The following is a 21366-nucleotide window of genomic DNA, read 5'->3' as shown; positions in this document are numbered from 1 at the left end:
TGAACAGATTGGTGCCATTAGGCTGGTTCTCGTTTCTCCACACTGTAAAACCAGTCCATGGTTTCCAGTAGTAGGAAGGAAAGCCTTATTCCAAAGGCCAACAATACTTGAAGATCTGGGGAATTTCTGGACCTAAGACATTTCAGAACACATATTTGAAAGAAACTGTATAGCATATGCCCATAGCAGGCCTGAACTGCTGTTTTTTTCACTTGAAAAATGAGGGTCAAGAATCTTAAACATACTGCAACATAAAATTGCATATGTGTATGTTTATGCTGAAATGAACAACTGCATGCGTGTAACACATTTTTGTAGCTGGCATAATAAAAGTGTTTTAGACTGAGCTGACAAATGAGCACGTCCAGAGCTTTTAGTGTAACTAGTTACACTGCAGTTAAAACTACAGAATTCATATTTGAAATTTTTGTGCAATCAAGTTTCCTGTGCTGAAGCCAGAAGTGGCCTTTTCTACAGCAACAGGAATACTGTATGTGAAGGAGTTATCGCTAAATGACCGAGTCTCTTTTCTGTATTATGACTACTTTCACACATCAGTACATGAAAACACATATGGCTTTGCCAGTTTTTGGTATTGTGAAGGTAAACTGATACAAAAATGGGACTCATTAGCAGATCGGCTGGAAATGGAAGAAGAAAAATAACTTAAAAGAGACCCACCCAATAAAATGTCAGACTAAGTGATAGAAGAAGGGTTTGTCTTTCAGTTCAAGTCTTTGCAGCAGAGCAGTGTTTGCTGTGTTACTTGGTTCAGTGTGAAAGGTCACTTTAGTTTTCACACCCAGTATGACTTGGAGTTGTTTCTTTAGTGCTACAAATAAAGGCTTCAGAGTTATTGGCTAGTTTTCCTCCTGGGCTTTTCTGTTGTGGTTGTCAATACAGAATGTTGAATTCTAGCTGCTACTTTTGCTGTAATAATGAAAGGGTTATATTGAGGATAAAAGAGAATGTGAATGCATTGTAACTGTTGAGTTTTTAATAAGAATTGTTCTTGATTTCTAAGTTAGGTAGCTAACATAACTTAATTGTGTTGTTTATCTTAGTTTCCTATGTATTTCCAAATGCTATCAATTAAATATAGAATCATAGAACCATAGCATATCCTGAGTAGGAAGGGACCCACAAGGATCATTGAGTCCAGCTCCTGGCTCCCCACAGAACCACCCAACAACCAGACCACAAGTCTGAGAGCACTGTCCAAACGCTTCTTGAACTCCAGCAGCTCAGTGCTGTGACCGCTGCCCTGGGGAGCCTGTCCCAGTGCCCGACCACCCTCTGGGTGCAGAACCTTTCCCTAACACCCAGCCTGACCCTCCCCTGTCCCAGCTCCATGCCGTTCCCTCGGGTCCTGTCGCTGTCCCCAGAGAGCAAAGATCAGCATAGGTAGATATCTTTCATCAAAATAATCTATTGCAGAATGAAAATCGGTTCACGTTCTTAACGTTTGGCTTCAGTAGATTAGAATCATTGCAGCTTACTGAGGTGAGGTTGAGGAAAACAACAATAAAGCAGTAGCTCAGAGTTGAATAAGCAGTAATTGCAAATTTAAATTGAATCCTATGCATGGAGTTGTTCCCTTTGCCACACTGATAACCTCTTTATCTCTGAAGACATCAAAACACAGAACACCTTCTTTTATATTACAAATCTGGGTTGACATTAAATATAAGGTTTTATAACACAAAGCTTGAGATACTTCCTATTAAACTCATGCTAGAACTGAGGTGCACATTTCCAGCTGAATTACTCTGCATTGTGTTTATCCTTATAATGTGTTTTCTGATGAAGGAATGTGTGAACTAGCACAAGAATACAATTGCATGTTAAGAAAGTTTAGTTGTATGTACTTTGCTTTTTGACTTCCATTATTCTAACTTCTTATTAACTACTTAGAAATCTGCAGATGTTTTAGCTGCTGTGTAATACTGTATCTTCTTTCAAATTGTACTGCTGTATGGCTTGTGACTTGGTTAATTTGTTTCTTTCCCTTTTGTCTTGTAGCTTCATTTAGCAGCCCTGGCATCATTAAAGGGAGACATAGTGGAGCTTAATAAACGTCTACAACAAACAGAAAGAGAGCGTGACCTGCTAGAAAAGAAATTGGCAAAAGCACAGGTGAGCTAATAGTTCAAGATTTTGAAGATGGTCCTTGGTTTTGTGTTATTCTTGTTCCACAGAGAGGAATATAGTATGTGGGGAAGGGATGAAATAATGTCATGTGTGAAAAGAATTTTAGGACTGTAAGAAACATAGCTGCCAGGGGTTTTAAGTTCTATGTGCTGATGACATTCTTTTAAAAAATACCAAGAAAGAATTAGATTGATTTTGTTTTGAAGCCAACATAAACAACCTCTTTTAATGGTGAGTGCTTCAAAGCATTTTAGAAAATAAAAATTGCAATTCTCAGTGGATTAGGTAACTGATCACAGAGTCTTTCAGTCTTGGGTCATGTTCAAATAGCACAAATTAACACTGATCAAAAGCTATTGCCAATTTGCAGTGCTTTGGTGGTATGTGAGAAGCGATTAGTGATCTCAGTGTAGCTTCTAGTAAGCCAGTTTGTATGTATCTGTTATGGAAAATACAGTCAGTGAAAAGTCAAGAGATTAAATAGGAGTAAGAGCTGGGTTCTAATGCCTTCTCAGCTCTTAGAAAAAAGATCAGATTAGGATAAACGTAGAGAGCCAGATGTAAACAGAAAACAACAACAATAATATTTCTACAAACAAAACACTTGTTTTCAGGTACTGCCATTCTGGCAAATACCTTCTGTAAGTACTTTACAATTCAAAACTAATGCAAAATATATACTAATTTACACTAGCAGAGAGCCAGACAAAGCATTTTGTCCTGTAAATTATCCTATCTTGTTTGTTGCCCAGAGAAGCTGCAGAATCCCCATCCCTGGAAGTACTCACAAGCCATCTGGAGGTCTCGGACAGCCTGCTGTGAGTGACCCTCCATGAGTGGATGGGGTTGGAGAGGTGACCTCCAGAGGTCCCTGTCAACCTCAGTCATTCTGAGTTTCTGCAAGTTTAGCCTTCAGTATTCAGGGCATTTTGGTAGGGGCTTATATCTATGTGTTACTTAAACTCCAGCCAACTTTATAATGGTTCAAGCAGTCTGGATTTTAAGGCTTTTACTTCAGTTCTTCAAACACAGAATCACAGAATCATTAAGGTTGGAAGAGACCTCCAAGATCATCTGGTCCAACCATCCCCCTACCACCAATGTCACCCGCTAAACCAAGTCCCTAAGCACCATGTCCAACGTTTCCTTGAATATCCCCAGGGACAGTGACTCCACCACTTCCCTGGGCAACCCATTCCATTGTAGACCCTTGTCTGCATTCCCTGATTATTTTTTTCAGCTACTTTCAAGGCTTTTAGGCTTGTAAACAAGACCCTTATTTCATCCCATCAATGCAGCATACACAAGTAAAAAACAGTCATCCCCTTTATTCCTTTTGATCTATGAGCCAGAGTCACGCACACCATTTATCAGCTATTATCTTGAGATCCTTTTCTAACTTCAACTGCTCTCTGAGGTAGAGTCCTCTTTCTGAGGTACAGCTTGACACGATGCTGCATTTGGCAGTCATTAAGCAGTCAGATGGGTCCACCATCTAAGCAATCTTTATCGTTCTGAGTGGCTACACTGACTTTGTTGTTATTTATATCTCTACAGAGTCTTGTACTAGCTAGAGTTTTGTTAGGTTCGGGTCTTTATGAAAAAATGTGTATAAAAATTTCAACAAATGAAGAGTACCTTGTAGGTACCCTCCTCCACTCAGAGCGTGGTGAGGCACTGGCACAGGTTGCCCAGAGAAGCTGTGGATGCCTCATCCCTGGAGGTGTTCAAGGCCAGGTTAGATGAGGCCCTGAGCAACCTGATCTAGTGGGTGGTGTCCCTTCCAATGGCAGGGGGTTTGGAACTAGATGATCCTTGAGGTCCTCTCCAACTTGAGCCATGCTATGATTCTAGGTGCTCCCATGCAATGATTAATCCACATTGATGGTTAACTGTGCTCTGTTAGCATGAGATTGTTTAGACTTTTCCTTTGATTGGTTACTAACTGTGCATGCATGTAGTGACAAATTTGTAATGCCGAAGGTTTTTTCCAGCATCTTGGGCTGTGTGGTTGTAAACAAAGCAATAGGGATGACTGCCACCTGAACTGTGGATATCATTAAATCAGAATATCTGGCCTTTCAGAAGTCTACTGTGCTTCTGCTGCACCTTTCTCCATGATGAAATAAATACCTCTGTGTGCTCACCTAAAAGGAAAACTGTAAAGCTGTGGGAGTGGGGCTGAAGAGGAATGCTGATGGGAACAGAGAAGTTTAAGGGGAATGGATGACTGAGCTCACTGGTTGTACGGTGGTGATTATCTGTTGGCTACAGAAATGACAAGGACATCTGGAATGTCTAAAAGGTGCTCTGTAATGCTACATTTGTGGCTGCTGACAGACTTTGTCACAGTTGTGTTTTGGAAAAAAAACACTTTTAAATAATTTTTATATAGTTTTAAATGTTTTGGCATTTCACTTCTACCCACTTGAGGGCTTTAAAAAAAATTGAAGCGTGGCAAAGTTTGAAATGTTCATTTTTTACATAGTCATTTTAAGCGGTTGTTTAAATAGTCTTTAAAGTCATTCATCAAGGGCAGCTTATATATTCAATAAGTTGGCTATGTGTAAGTGCTGAGAGACTCTGATGGCCCACCTTACCTTTTCTTCTTTTTCTAACTGCATCACTTTTTCAAGTAGATGCTTTACATAACCTTTTTTTTTTTTTTGCTCTTATCCTCCTAATCCACAGAGATTTCTCCATATCCATATCATATTATATGTGTCATTTTATCCCCTATAACCTCTGGCTGATGCATTTCTTCCTCACTGATATGAATTAGAGGTTCAGAAGGCATAAATTAGGTAAGAAGTGTTTGAGGTTCTGCATAACTGTTTTCAGGAGCTAGCTGTGCTAGCATTAAAATCTCACTTCTGCACCTGGGCTATACTTATGAAGGCAGAGCATTTTATTTCAGCTGGCATGCTAAATGCATGGTAAGTGATACAAATGGTTCCTGAACCACATTTTTGGTAACATCTTTCCCATCGTTTCATGAGGCATATGAAATGCTTTGGAAGAACGATTAATGATTTGCAGAAGGGAGGTGATTTGGGGAGCCACAATTCATGTAACAGAGATGAGAAAGGGTTAAGAAAGATAGTTGGATAGCTTGTGCTTAAAATTTTTATAAAGGATGTAACTGATTAATGGTTCGTATATGTATATGTATGTATATGTATATGTTATGTGTTGTATATGTTATGCATATGTTATATGTTATATGTATGGTAGAGCTCATTTCCAAAACTGCAGTCTGTAGAGACCCTGCTAGAGTATTTGTCTACACCCTTGTATTATTTCCACAAGACATCAGACCTCCTTGCATCTGTATTTGTATTGGTGTACAGTTTGGTACCAGACTGATCTTTTGGATGAAATTTGCTGTAAAGTGGTGGTCAACCACAGCTAATGTCGTCTTCCCAAATCTTTCTGTGGTTATGAGAATAAAAGCAGTGCTTTCTGCTAGTGCTGTCTGTCCTGGTGTCCTGGCTCTGATAGTGATAAATAGTAGCTGTCTGAAGGGAGAGCGCAAGAAATACATGTAGAGTTGCTGTTCTTTGTATGTCCCTCCCTACCTTTCCACCATCAACAATGTGTGAACTTCCTGAGCAAGAGGCTGCATCACATTTAATAGTCCACTTCACCTTCACTTACTGAGCAATTTGTATCTTAATCCACAAGTTTTCTTCCTTTTGCTCTTCCTTTTCTCCTTCCCTGTCCCACCGTGATTATTTGGTGCCTCGTTACCTACCGCAGTTGATCTGTAACAGCTCTACAGTTTTATGGTAGACGTATGGAATTGAGAAACACACTGACAGTTTCAGTAAATACAGCAACAACAAACAATTCACTTACTACACCTCACTTATCCTTTCATCTTCTTTCACAAGGTAATTCTGTTCTCTTCACTCATTCCTAGTAATTTCAGAGTTTCATAAGAGCTCTAGACACAGAGTAAGAAATACTCTGCTGCAACATTCTGGATCCTTTGTCAGAGGAGCTGTGGGTTCCATGACTGCAATTGTAATTTCTTGCCATTCTTCCAGTTACTCACAATATAGGATGGACAGCAGAACTTCAGTATGCGAATAAAACTAACATTCTGTAGGCATGCACACTTCATGGGAAAAAAAACAGTTCCTCAAAAAACTGATTCTGTTGTGTGATGTCTTCATCGCATGCAGATTAGCCCTGTTTTCTTGTGTTCTTTTTCCACCTTAAGTATACACTGAATAAACCACAAAATAATTAATTCTGACCATGTATGTATTCATGATTGAGGCTTTGGCACAGTGGACGTGTGTTTATACTTTAAATTAGATGAATTGATTGCCACTTTAATATCTGCCACTCCTCTTAAATTAAAATGCTGTATTACTTGAGTAAAGATTTTTAGTTCCTGTGAGCCCGTTAGACAGGTTTGTCATTGTGGCTAATTCAGGTGATGACTTGCATTCTTCCTGAATAATGCCGTAGCCAGTGTTTGTGTCTGTGCAGGGCCGGAGGCACTCAGGAATCTGTTAGCCTAGCACCACTGCTGATGCTTCTTTTCCTTTTTTTTTTTTTCTTTTTTTTTTTTTTGTTTTGTCCTCTGACTGAGCAGGTCGAATTTAACACAAAGGTCTGCACTGTGTCTTGGGTTTGAAATTTGTGTACATTAGTGGGCAGTAGCATCGTGTTGCAACAATATCCTTGGATTTAAATATTTTGTCTTGTCACCCTTTTCTCGCATACTCTTCTGCTTTTGTGGTTGTTTCCCAGCATGGAGGTCAGACAAAGGTCTTTCCAGGCATCGTTAATTTATTCCATAATTGAAATAACCTTTTTTGTCCGTACCAAAAACCAGCCAAAGATCACTTACATAGAAAACTGTGCTGGAAACTTTTCTCCTGACCTCAGCTATCACTCATCTTTTGCAGCCTCTTAGCGGATTATCCCTGTATTTGTGTTCTCAGAGAATTAGAGCCCTTAATGTTTTGGTCAGAACTTAAGTATGAGGCTGGAAGAGGGATGAGGAAAAGGGTGTAAGGTATTTGTTTTTAGAAGTTTGTGATTGACATATGCAAATAAATCATAATCTAAAAGAAATAGGAACTGGTGTGAGATCATTGTTCTGATACTCGGAAGACACAGAAACTAAAGAGTGATGAACAGGCTGAGTATCACAGGAAAAAAAAAGAAAAGAAAGAAAGAAAAAAAAAACTTTAGTAATTGATACCAAGAGATGCATTTGTTTCTTTTCCCTTTCAAGCCTTGTGATAAATGTGCAATAATAAGGAGCAATACTGTATAACCATAAGAATTTTGCATTGCTGCATTTTGGGATTCATACTGAATTGTATTTCCATTATGTGGATGGAAACCCATTCTCAGTTGAGACTTGTCATGACTGACCACAATCTATTATATGTGACCCTGTACCCTCCTCCAAGACACGGTGGTCCTTCTTAGCATCATGTCCTATCTCCCCCTGAGGTTTCTTTCTGCCTTTTCAAGTTACTTTTGCCCAAGATAATCCAAGAGGCCTTTTAAAAAAATCAGATCTGAAACTGCTGTCTTTATATTGCCAGACTGCTGGTTGTTCACAATGTATGTCATGTCACTAAATTACTGTTATTCTGAAAAATGGTGACTGTGAAATGGCTGGAAAAAACAGAAAGCAAGTCTGGTAATGTGGCTGAGGTCCATTAGCGGGAGTCCATATATCTTCAGTCAAGATAAACAAATTCTACTTTTCAGTGCAGAGCTTAAAAAGATAAAAATTGTTGTGATAAGCATTTTATTTATTGCTGAAAATAATTATTACACACTCCATCGAAAACATCCTTTGGTTTAAAAGAAAAAAACTGATTCAGTGTTCTGGAAAATGCTTAACTAGTGTTTGTGGACCTCAGCATTTATCATGAAATGTAGATTTAGAAAGGAAAAACAAGCAACTATTGTACTTAAAAGTTATAATTTTTGGTTAAACATTTTCTCTGTTACTGTTGCACTTTGAAAGCAGTTTTAGTAATTCAGCCAGATACAGTGTTACAATATGGAAACCTGAGAAATAAATTCTTGAATGATCCTACAATAAGAGTTACAATGATATACATGTCAGTTGTCAACATGAAGTCTTAAAAGCCTAGTGAACATTACCAGTCTTCTAAAATTTAACCCTTGCTTTCCTCTTCAGTGTGAAGGCAGACGTACTCTGTCTTGATGAAATTGCTTTTGATTCAAGATTCACAAAGAAACTAACATTTTCTTGTAGTCTGTGGAAGGGCTCTAATGTCTGGAACTACAACCTTGCAATGTGCATATTTCTGAAAGTTAAAAAATATTGAAAGAAAGTTATTAATGACTGTAAAGAAAAATGTTATTGAAGTTTGATTTGAAAAAATAAGTTTTGGTGCAATGATGTTAGAGGTCCTCATACACTACTATGAATTGTAGCCTTTAGAATTGCTTTTAGGACCATCTATTTCAGCTCTTCAATTAACAAATATGTTTTTTATACTATCTGTTTGTGAGTTTTTCTCTTGTTTGCAGCACAGTACATACCATTGTGCTGTTTCCTGCAGGGGGTCAGAAGCAAAAGGTTAGAAGTATTGCTCTTTCCAGCCACTACAAAGCATAACTTCAATCAACATGCATTACTGAGAGGCTGTAATTGCAGTAGAGTGTCTGCTGGCAAGAAGAGTAAACCAGAGAGGCTGGAAATAATACTCAGTTGGAACGAAAATGTAGTATTTCATGATACATTTTTAAAAAAACAACCAGAAGTACAGCCACTTAATTGTTTATAATAAGCATTTTATTATAGGAGATTTTAATAAGGAAAATGTGCAAAGGTACCTTAAAGGGTAATAAAAACAAATATTCGTACGGGAGAAGTCATAACCTTGAAGTGTGGTTGCTCTTCTTTGTAATAATGTGGTTTCTGCTTTAGGATTTTTTCTAATTCACATATTCAGTGTTGGGAAGGCTTCTGAGGTTTCTTGATGCATCATGAATCGCATGGATTCAAAGCTGATATATTGGTAGCTGTTTTGAGTTAAAAACGATGGGTTTTGTTCAAGCTAGAAGGGCAACTGTTCGATATGTTTAGAAGAAAATAATAATAAAAGTACACTGCATAGTTTTCCATTTCCTAAAAATTTGCTAATTACATACCTTTATGTACTTGTCAATATTTTGCTTCTGTCCTTTTTTCTTGCTATGCGGTTTTGTTTTGATGGGTAAGACGACCCATAATGCTGTGCACTTCTGCCTTACATTTGATCTCTATGCAGCTAGTCCTAAGACCCTTTCTGTTTTCTGCTTCTCTGCTTTAGTGTGAACAATCCCACCTAATGAGAGAGCACGAAGATGTGCAGGAGCGAACAACGCTACGCTATGAGGAGCGAATCACAGAGCTGCACAGTATCATTGCTGAATTAAATAAGAAGATTGATCGACTGCAGGGAACAACAATAAGGTAGGGAAAGTCCCTGGAAACTCTGGACCACGTGCAAGAATGATGGAAAGCATAGTGTGAATTACGCTGTAAATATAAGTTGATCATGACTTTGAGGTATCTCAGCATGTTACGACTGGTGCTAAATGGCTGCCCATAATTAAGGTGTGTAGAGTATCATCCAAGGCTCAAAAGCGCTGCATTCTCACTGGCAAAGTCACGCTCTGCTCAGCCTAATGAGCACTGCAAAGAACTGCACTGTGCCATCTAAATATTCATTCCGCTAAACGTATATACCAAGAGACAAGATTAAGTGGATAAAGCAAGATGTAGCCAACCAATCTGCAGCTCAGCTTTCGACTTCCTTCTGTGGCATCCTATAGATAACATAAGCCAAATCACTTGTGATGAGACGTATGTCTCAAATGGAATGCAGTAGTTTTGTATTTACCTGTACTAGTAGTTGTGACAAAACACAGAATGATCATAGAATCATAGAATATCTCAAGATGGAAGGGACCCGCGAGGATCATCGAGTCCGACTCCTACAGATCATACTGTTGGCTGTTCTTCAAGCAGCAAAGCTTGGTCATTACTTGTTACTGTTTTAAAATAAATCTTACATTTGACTACAGGAGAACGGTTATTTTTCCTTGCTTGGACTAAAAGAATGAAGGAGCTTGTTAAAAGATGAGCTTACGGGGGGATGCAGGTATACCACTAGAATCTATGGATTTTCTAGAGAACATCCAATAACAGTTGGCACCTTTTAGGTAAAGCTTACATGATTTTCTAAACTGATGGTACGTCTCTGAAAAAAAATCCCAGTGACTCCCTTGTTCATACACACTTGATAACTCTGCATGCAAAATTTCCATTCATCTTGTTTCGCATTTGCTTTTTAGCATGAGACTGGCTGCCCGCTTCATCTTCCTCTCTGATAAAACTTTACCAATTTCAAAGGCTGACTGAAAAATGAAATCTGAGAAGTATGAGAGCTGAATTGGCCTTTTTTTTTTTTCTTGAATAGCAGGAAAAACTCTGTAAGAATTAAGAAAAATCATACATAGAAGCCGTAAGAGTTTTTTGATTAGAGTCTCTGTGGTAAGCTAAATGCCAAATTAGATATCGATTGCAAAGTATTAGGATTGGGTGGATACTGTGAGTGTTTATCAGTGGCATAAACAAGGGAGCTATGGCATGCACAGGGAAGTGAAGCGTAGGAACTGTGTTTGATACAAAGTGCAGGCTGCTTCTCCTGAGAAGTGCAGTTGCTGCCCCTCTGGGGAGCAGACATTTGAAGGCATCAGAAAAATACTGCTGCAGCAAATATCAAAGCACTGTCATGCCCCACCTGTTTGGCCTCACCATATGAAAGCTCTTTTGTTCAGACAACTAGGAGGCCACCTGTTTTGACTTTTTTTTTCTTGTTTTACTAGCAAGAATAAATGTATTTATGAAGTTAGTGTTTTTTATTAATTTTAAAGATTGGAGTGCCTTGTTTTCCTTGGCTGGCCAGTAGCTTAGTGTTTGGGGAACAGAGGAGGAATATTTCTCCTAAAATGGCAAGCAGAGGTAGAGTTGGAGAGACGTCATACAGTTTGTAACAACAGCTGAAAGGAGTAAAACTAACACTTCCTGCTGTGACTTTCTGTAAATTCACCGTGGGATCTTCCTTGCATCACCCTTTAGAAGCTGTTCCATCCCACAGAGCAAGGGTGGTGTAATTGCCGTCGCTGCTGGGACAGGTGTGACTCACAGCGCTCCACCCTTGGCCCTCGGTAGTGTGAGCCCCAGAGCTGGAACAACACGGCTGTTCCTGGGCCTTGGCACTTACACTCTCTTGCTAAATCAGAATGCAGGAGGGATTTTAGTTCTGAGATCTTCATATGACGCTAGGACACCTGCAGGTACAACTGAGAGGAGGTTTTGGTTGTGATATCACAAGATTTAGGGTTTCTAAAAGCAGTTTCCTGAGTTAACCTTAGCTGCAGAACAATGCAGATAAATGTCTCTCCCATGCTAACACAGAGATTGTTCAGTATTTCCCTGTATTGTTTTTAGGATGCAAATATAAACTAACATGTAGCTTGGTGTACTGCTGCTTCATGACATTCTTAATGGTTCTTTTCAATAAACAAAAGTATTCTGGAACTGATTAGAAGATAGCAGAGTTTCATGGAGAGTATTCAACTATCCTCCTGAAGCTCTGGTATTTATAAATTTGTAATTGCTGTTCTGAATGTGAATAATACTCTCAGAAAGTAGGTAGAAGATAAACAGGAAGGAGTGTTTTAAGTGTGAACGAGGTATTACAACAGCCTCAGGACTGCTGTCATGCTGTATAAAATGGTTAGCCCCCCTCATTTTTTTCCCCTTTCAATGTCTGGGCGTTTCACTTAGTTTGTAGTTTGATGGCTCTTGCTCACATGGTTTAAAAGCTTAAGGTGCCTGTGCATCTTCCCAGGTGTATTTGATGTGCTGATCTTAGTGACAATAACCTAGGTTTGTTAGCCATTTTTTGGAACAGTGCGTTCCATGTGTGTGGTCACATTAAACTAGTTGCTGCTTTTGCACTACATTCTTCCAGCATTCCTAACAAAAATGAGGTCACCGTGGTTGTGGGAGCAAGCCAACATTCATCTGCAGTTGTCTCGTCTCCCTGCTGCTGCTCTGGGCAGCTCAGCTGTCTTGGAAGCCCAGCCTCATTTAAAAAAAAAAAATAAAGTAAAAGTTGTTTCACAGCTGTAACTGATTTCATATTAAAGCTAAAAGAGAGGTGACTATACTTACTGTGCGTGTAGAAAAACCTCTTGCTTGCCTGGTTCCCAATATCTGACACTGCAGAATTTACCCAATCTGCTCAAGAAGCTGGGTGCAAAAGAACTGTAAAGAAGTGGTCAACTGGCATGAGCATGCTTCTTTGTTTGAGCAGTCCAGAGACCTAGACCTTGGCTCTGTTTGTTCTTGGAAAATTATAACTGGGTGACAGTGTCTCACTGTTCTTGTCTACATTATTAGGAAGAGAGTAGGAGGATGTGGCTAGTATATTGTTTAAGATTGTTTTCAATCTTAAGTCACAGGCTTTGGTAGGACTCAGATCAAGACTGCTGCATGGAAGAGTTTGTGCAGGGAAGGTGCCAAGCATGTTTAGTCAGCTTCTTTAAAGGTCAGTGTCTTTCACTGAGTGGTACTAGGTTGGAACTTCTGTTAGAGGTCAGCTGGGTTCACGTAGCCGTGTTACCCCTACTTCTGCTGTTTCAGTTTGTACGAGAATGTTTTTACATTCATCGTTTTTCTGTCCTTTAACAAGGTGTATGCTTACTTCCTTTTTCTCTCAAAGTGTCTACAACTTACAAGATAGCAAAGCCAATCAAATGAGTCTTTCCAGTTTCAGAGTGATATTTTAAATGTTGGGATATAAAGGATACATCCTGATAACTCTGAAGCAAGGAAAGGATTTACAAATTATGCAGTAGTGTACTAATATGGAATTAAGTCTGCATTAAAGGTGAATATTTCCTGACTTCACAAGTTTTGAGTATTGCCTTATATTTATTCAAACTCATCTCTTTTTTCCTTAATCCTGAATTTGTCTGGGAAAACCATCTGTAATCCAGTTATGCAGAACTAATGTTGGCCTATGACTGACAGTCTTCCTTAGGTGTCACCTTGAAGGTCAGAAAAAAGAAGAAAGTGCAGAGATCAAATTGCTTTTAGTTCTAAGCTAGTGACTGTTTGGATTCATCTGTGCAACTCTTAAACATAATAGTCTGTATGAAACAGACAAATACTGCTTGGTTTATTGGTGCCTGCTAAAGGTTATTTGAAACAATCTTTAAGAAGTTTGTAACCCATTGCTGGAAAACCATTCCTACAGGCTATAGCTTTTAATCCGAAATAAAACATATTCAGAAAGTAGTTTCTCATGGAGTTAATGAGGAAGGAGAATGAGTGGTCTACAGCGTCACAGGAAATAGCACAAGGCACTCAGTCATGTCTATACAATGACCTAGAGGTGTAATTCTTGCTTCTGAAATGTGCTAGGTGGAAGCTACTGAGACTCAATTCAAATTGAATCATAGAACCACAGGATTGTAGCATGGTTTGGGTTTGAAGGGAGCTTAAAGACCACCCAGTTCCAACCCCCTGCCATGGGCAGGGACGACTCCCACCAGACCAGGCTGCCCAAAGCCCCATCCAGCCTGGCCTTGAACACCTCCAGGGATGGGGCATCCACAGCTTCTCTGGGCAACCTGTGCCAGTGCCTCACCACCCTCTGAGTGAAGAATTTCCTCCTTACATCTAATCTAAATCTCCCCTCTTTTAGTTTAAAACCATTACCCCTTGTACTATCACTACACCCCCTGGCACAGAGTCGCTCCCCAGCTTTCCTGTAGGCCCCCTTTAGGTATTGTGAGGCCGCCGTAAGATTTCCCTGGAGCCTTCTCTTCTCCGGGCTGAAATAGCAATGTGTGTATGATAGCCCAAGCCCCACCTGCCTTGAGTGATTGACTCCCACATTGTCTCAAGTGTGTCTCTTTGTTTACATGTGAACTAGTTCAGACAGACCTCAAGTGTGTAAACACAGGGAGCAGCCAATCTCTGGGTTGCAGTGCTCATACACCTGTAGTATTTTCTATGTGAGGGTCTTCAAATGCTTTAAAAATATTTGTTCAGTAAAATGATTGTAAAAAAACCTGCTGGCACCTGAAGTGTGAAACTGTCCACTGTTTGCAGCTGTGACAAGAATGTGCACCGTACCAGGACTGTGGCAGAATTCTGCAGTGGTGTGAAAAGATGCTGAAAATATGCTTTTTCACACATTCAATATTTGTTCAAGTTTTTCTCTACAGCTGTCTAGTAGTTGTGATCCTTGGTTTCACCTAATGTGAGAAAGAAGTAAGTTAAGATGTACCTGTAAAGGACACTTTTTTGTTCCCAGGCTGCTCTGTGCTCAGGACAGCTTGGTCTGGTCTTAATTGTCTCCAGCTCACCATGGCATTTCAGCAGCGGAGCACCTTCAAGGCAGACAACAAATATCTGCTTATTCCAGCCAGGCCCTAGCTGATGGCAGCAGGGAAAGAAGCAAGAAGGTTCCCATGAAAACTCCACCTCTTATGGGTGGTGGTGCAGGAGCTCAGTGGGTAGTCAGCAACTGTAAAAAGCCTGGTATTTCCAGTGCCTGTGCTGGAGGAAGGGGAATCTCAAACAGTATCTTCTGTTACTGACTACTTCAGTTTTAAACACAGAATTTCTGTTTGTGGTACTTCTTTGTCCTCAAATTCCCCCGTGCATTTTTAGCCCTCAGTCAGCAGTATGCAAGGCTGGTGGTGGAGACACCAATTGACCTTGCTGTTGGTTTACCAGAGATGGACTTCTGATCTTGCTGGTGAGGTCTTAGAGGCATTAATTCATTAAAAAACTGGCTTCTGACTTGTGTCCTTGGAAAGGTGTGAGTCCTGCCACATGACATACTTTTCAAGTGCCCCAAGATACTGAGGGTGTTTTAAACTGGGAAAAATAAAAAAAAAATTAAAAAAAGGAACAAAAAAAAAGAAGAAAAAAGAAGAAAAAAAAAAAAACAAAAAACACCACTAGGGCTAGCTAGACAAAGCTATGTTGGATTTTAAACGGGAAGTCTTAAGCAATGAGAGCTAAAATGAGAGTGGTGAGAAATTATTATTGTTCTTGTACAGCAGGCATTGTTTTATGATCAGTACAGCCTTTTATCTATTTATAGAGGTAATTCAGGTTTTAAAATGTAGGAATAATTGTAGAGAAGGCTGACATAATTCATTCTTTCACTTATGTTCAAATCAAAAAAAATTCAGCTGTTTGAGTATGTGGTAATTGGTTTTTGTCTAAAGCTAGTTATCGTTGGCCTCTGCTTTGGCTAATAATAAACTTATTCATGGAACATTAACTCACACTTATGTGTCTTCATTACACTGTTTTAATTCCTGCTATTCATGATTTAGTTTTCACACTTTCTTAAACATGTATTGCGTAGTACCTAAAAGACCTTTCTTTGATCTAAATCTTAACTTTAACCAGCTGACCTGCATTTTTGTTTAATAAGTGCTTCTGATAACGTCTGATTTTCTTTTTTTGAACTGAAGCAAATGTAAGAGGTAGAAGAGCATACTCACTGCTGTAAGAATTACATCTCAGTACCTTAGAAAAAACTGCTTGGCAAGCAAGCTGAAATGCGTTTTTTGAGTTGGCCTGATTCATAAATTGTCATCTTTGCTACTTTGAGAGCAGACCTTTTTTTCTGTTAGTGTTCCATGTATTCATGGGCTGTCTTCTCTGCTATTCTCCCTGGCAAATCCTGACAAACCTCCAGGGGAAATCCTGCAATATTTCTGCATCAAACACTCATCACCATGTAGCATACACACAGAAATCTTACAGAACAGATGCCCCTCCCAGATGCAGATCCTGAGATAGCTCTTTGGATTTGGAACCAGAAAGAAATAGCAGACAGTTCTATTCTCATGCTATGTTTCTTATCCACTGTTTTGCTCAAACTGCAGCAGAATAAATCTCTGCATTTGATTTAAAGGGTAACAAATTGGTGGCTCTTCGCCTACTTGTCACAGGGGCTCTGCACCAGGATAAACTGGTGTTTGTCTCATGTTTAAACTATACACTTTAATGTCAAAACAATCACTATGGAATTTTTGTAGTCCAATCAGCAAGTGGATCAAAAGAAAAGATGTTCACAAATGTTCTCAGGCAAAGCTATTATTCATTTACTTATCTTCTTTCCAAGCACTTTGAACTCTTCATGTGGAGACAGGAGGGAAAAGACCTAATTTTTAAGCTCATTAGCTTTAGCTAAAGTCTTCTGTGTCCTAAATGATTTTGGTAGAACCAGCTGGACAAATAACTTAAAACCTAGGTAATTGAGGCTTTTTGTTTTCCAGCAACTCCAGCAGTTCAGTTTTGTACTCACTTATCTGTTCTCTTCCTTTTGAGAAGAGAAAATAAGAACCTACCTGTCCCCATGAGAATTCAGTACACATATTCAGGTATGTGCATGTATACGCTTGCTTTGCATATAAGCTGATGGCATCCTCAAACGGAGGAAGAGACCAGAATCAGTTATTGCCAGTCCACTTTGGGATCAAAAAGCCACTTGTGCTCATTAAAAATGGTCAGCTGGTAAGTTACGGCAGAGCAGTCTGAGTCCTTGCACGTGTTCTTACCTGCACTCAGTTCCACTCCTTGTTTCATTGTATGGTGTTCTGGAGTAATAAAGAACAGGGGAGTAAAGAAATGGAAACTAGATGTTAGCTTCTACAAGCCTGTGTTACAGGTACAGCACCGTGCAAGCTGCTTTGCAGGTATAAACCTTTCACTAATGGCTGGACAAAATGCCATTAAATTTGTGGGGATTGTATCCTGTGGCTCAGTTTACAGGTCTAAAATAAGCGTCACGGAGTTGCGTATCTCCTCAGAGGATTTTATTTCTGCCTTTGCTCTCTCATGCAGGGAGGAAGATGAGTATTCAGAGATGCGGTCAGAGCTCAGCCAAAGCCAACATGAAGTTAACGAAGACTCACGCAGCATGGACCAGAATTCTGTTTCTGTACCAGAGAATCAGTCCACCATGGTCACTGCAGACATGGGTGAGTGATGCTTCTTAAGAGACACAGAATCACAGAACCATACAAGATCCTGAGTTAGAAGGGTCCCACAAGGATCATCTAGTCCAATTCCTGGCTCCACACAGCACCACGCAAAAACTCAAACCCATATTTCTGACAGCGTTGTCCGAATGCTTCATTGAACTCCAGCAGGCTCGGTGCCATGACCACTGCCCTGGGGAGCCTGTCCCACCCTCTGGGTGAGGAATCTTTCTCTAATCCCCAGCCTGACCCTCCCCTGTCCCATCTCCATGCCGTTCCCTGGGGTCCTGTCACTGTCCCCAGAGAGCAGAGCTCAGCGCCTGCCCCTCCGCTCCCCTCGTGAGGGAGCTGCAGGCCGCCATGAGGCCTCCCCTCAGCCTGCTCTGCTCTGGGCTGAACAAACCGAGGGACCTCAGCCGCTCCTCATAGGTCTTCCCCTCTAGGCCCTTCACCATCTTCATAGTCCTCCTTTGGACACGCTGTAATAGTTTTATATCCTTCTTATACTTATACCCCAAACTGCACACAGTGCTCGAGGTGAGGCTGCACCAGCATAGAGCAGAGTGGGACAATCCCTTCCCTTGACCGGCTAGCCATGCCAGTCACTGCTGACTCATGTTCAACATGCGTGTCTACCAGAAACCCCAGATCCCTTTCCACAGGGCTGCTCTCCAGCCTCTTGTTCCCCGGTCTGTATGTGTACCTACAGCCAGGGTTGTCCCAACACAGCTGCAGAATGTGGCGCTTGCTCTTGTTGAACTTTATGCAGTTGGTAACTGTCCAGTCCTCTAGTTTGTCAAGATCTCAGTGGTGCCTTCTCATAGCAGAAAGACATCCTTGTAGGAGAAGTACATCATAGCCTGTGAAATGCCAATCAAAACATTTGTTGAGGAAATAAATAAATCAATGCTGTGTTAATCAAAGCAAATGCTGGAACTTCTCCATGACTATGAGCTTAAATGACTATGTGACTATGAAACAGCCTCTGTGCCTTTATGTAGAATAGCTACAGAGTCTCAAATGGAGCAGTCTGTTCAGGAGAGCTTATGACTCTTAGAAAAGAAGAGGAAAGATCTTCCTTTTCTTCCCTGGGTAAACCATATTGGTGCATGAGAGCTTCAGTGGGTGACAGTGTACACAAGCAGTATTTTAGGAAATAATTGAAAACAGCAGTTTTAAGCCTTGTTGCAGAACTTGGTGAACCTTAAATATCAAGCTATTAATGCTACAAGGGGCTTTGTTATCAAGTAACATACAATATTTTGCTTCAATACATAGGACACTGTAGTAGAAGAGTTTCTAATTGTTTGGAGCAGTGCAATTTATTATTGAGAACTTTAAGCACCTTTTAGAAGAATTGACGTGAGAGCAGACTGACTTTTGGGCACACTATTTATTGCCCTCAAGTGGAGGTTAATAACATGTTGATATTGTAAGCAACCATATGCAAGAGATTTTCTGTATGACTTCTTAAATTGAACTGAATACACCAGCTCCTGAACTGTACTTGTTCATAAATGCAAGACCTGTCACAGCACATTTGTATTGCAGTGTCTTGAATTTCTAGAAACATTTCTTTTACTTTTTTGAACCACAAATTTCAAACTAATTTAGTACTCAGCATTTATCTTGCTGAAGTATTTCGGTGAGAGCTTTGGTTTTGTTCCTCATGGGAAGGAACTGAAGTTGTACATTAATGGCAAGTTGTCTTTTTAAGTTTCTGCTAACAGTCGGAAATAATGGAAATGAAGTGAAATACAGCAGTGCACAAAATAAGAACATTCACTAGGAATTCCTGCATTTTTCCATGTTATCCCTCTGTGCAAAGATTTTGTCCTGTCTGGGTTTTGTTTCACTATTCCTTTGAAAATAAATCCTTTTCGTGTGTGCATGCATGCAAATATATATATATATTATCCTTATATTTTAGAATCATAGAATCATAACTAATAACTGTGCATAGCCCTGCTTACTGACCTAACAGAATGAGCATCAATGACTTAACAAAAAAGGTAGTATGTCATGATACACTAATGTATTTGGATATGTTGCTCAATTGCTACAGGCAATCAAACAGCAAGAGCTAGAACTATGAATGCTCCTCAGTATGTCTTGCAGAGCTTGTGATCAGGTTGTTCTGATTTCCTGGGTAATGGAGGTCTCTCATTATTGTAAGCCCTTGTTTTCTGGGGAAAAATGTTACTGTAGGAGCAAAACTGAGCATACAAGGCCTTTTGTGAACGTTGTTTGTTGAAATGACAAAGTATGTTATATAAGATGTAAGGGAAACAAAGGAATTCAAGAAAATAAAATAGATATTTTTACAATTAAACATCCTGCGTGGTATATGCCACTCATAAATGTGTGTTACTATAGGGATTTTTGGTATTCTTAAAACAGACAGGTGGCTGTTAGTCTGAAACTACTTCTTCAGGACTTCAGGAGTGGAATTTTGCTTGCATGTTGTCCGTTCCTATTTATTATATGATACTGTGATGAATTCATTATACACTCTTTTCTGTTGGTCAGCAGTAGGTTCATGTTTATATGCATTATGCTGTGGATGTATATTTTTTGTAATGAGTTTACAGTTTTTCAATTTCACCTCGTCCTTTCATCTCACCTCTTTTAGTCTTCTCTTGTATGAAGAGTTTTTAAGGCAGTCTAAAATAATCTGATATCTCCAGTCTATTAAAATTCAGATATAGTCCAGTATCAGACTCGTTTATGCCCCATTGAGTACCCCATCCATGAGGCTCAAATTAGGAGATTCTGACTGTGGCAGAATGCTTGGAGCAGTAGTGTAGAAATAACACCCTGCAGCAAGAGCGCCACTGTTTTTAATAAGGTATAGGAACTGATGATGCACTGCTGTCACATGGTGCACTACTTGTTATTGCAAGCTCTTAACTAGTAAGGCAGAAATACCAACTGTCATGTTTGAGAGAGCCTAAGAGTGAATTCCACCATGTCTGCCATAGAAACTACTGCTATCTATCACCAGAATGTGAGCATCATAATGTCATTGAATGTACCAGGCAGAAGACTTGTTGAATTCACAGAGAAAAACCTTAGAGGGTAATCAAATCAGGATAGTAGGCCATGAATAGCAAAAAGAACAGAATAGAAGTGGCGTAACATAACATTTAAGATTAAATTTTAAAATTGTAATTATTAATTTAGATTTTAAATTGTAAATCTTAACATTTTGTCCTCCGAAAAAATGTTTTTGAACTGTGAGTGAACACTGTGGATAAGTAGGGGGAGTGTTACTTGTAAGATTGAAGGTAATTCATGATTTCAGTTGATGTAGTTATAGTATTTACGCTGATCAATTGGTGGGGAAAAAAAAACGTCAGATTATCAGGACATGCTTTTAACAAAAGGAGCCTTAGCTGTTCTGCACTTCATGGGCGAGAGTTTGTTCTTTAATTGAGTCACTTATTGTTGCAATGTAACATGCTTGTTTTGTTTGTTTTGTTCTAGATAACTGTAGTGACTTGAATTCAGAACTGCAAAGAGTGCTGACAGGTCTGGAAAATGTTGTCTGTGGGAGGAAGAAGAGCAGCTGCAGTTTATCGGTGGCAGAGGTGGACAGGCACATTGAACAGCTCACTACTGCCAGTGAACATTGTGATTTAGCCATTAAGGTAACAGTAACATTAGGCTCTAAATGTGTTGTGCATATTGCATGAGACATGGTAATATTCTGTAGAAATAGCACTTTACTTCTCAAATCAAAGTGCATCACAGAAATCAACTCTAGTTCATTTTATATGTTGGATAGGTAGTAGTACACCTGTTTTACACTAAATTATCTGAGGCACAGGCACTGAGCTACTAATAGACTTTTGGTCTCTAAGCAGTAAAGTATCTGTCTTATACTCATTTCAGAGATAAGAGAAATTAGGACACTCATCAGTTAATTTACTTTCTGAAGGTTAATCCTGAAAGTAAGTTGTCACTTTCCCAAGGTCGCACAGATAGTTAATGACTGGTAACTGAAAGCACAGTATGTAATACTTGCTGAAACTTGAAGGTAAAATGCCATAAACTGTACGTAAGTTGTGACTTTGCTGCCTTAAAATATAAAACTAACATTTAAAACAAAACATGTTATGGTATATTAATTTT

At 39.5% G+C, this 21366-nt stretch overlaps 1 protein-coding gene across 10 annotated transcripts in view; it reads left to right on the top strand.

The window, feature by feature from the left end:
- Positions 1-21366, top strand: part of MCC (MCC regulator of WNT signaling pathway) — a 207507-nt gene that overhangs the window by 130255 nt on the left and 55886 nt on the right. For all 10 annotated transcript variants that reach the window (XM_035562606.2, XM_050716463.1, XM_050716464.1 and 7 more), the window contains 4 exons: positions 2023-2136; positions 9474-9616; positions 17096-17232; positions 20719-20882. In XM_035562606.2, the coding sequence (XP_035418499.1) occupies positions 2023-2136; positions 9474-9616; positions 17096-17232; positions 20719-20882 (558 nt within the window). The remainder of the gene's footprint in view (positions 1-2022; positions 2137-9473; positions 9617-17095; positions 17233-20718; positions 20883-21366) is intronic.

The sequence above is a fragment of the Cygnus atratus genome, chromosome Z (genome assembly GCF_013377495.2).
Source record: "Cygnus atratus isolate AKBS03 ecotype Queensland, Australia chromosome Z, CAtr_DNAZoo_HiC_assembly, whole genome shotgun sequence".
NCBI lineage: Eukaryota > Metazoa > Chordata > Aves > Anseriformes > Anatidae > Cygnus > Cygnus atratus.
The sequence above is the reverse complement of the archived record's forward strand: the minus strand, read 5'-3'. Positions and strand labels throughout refer to the sequence as shown.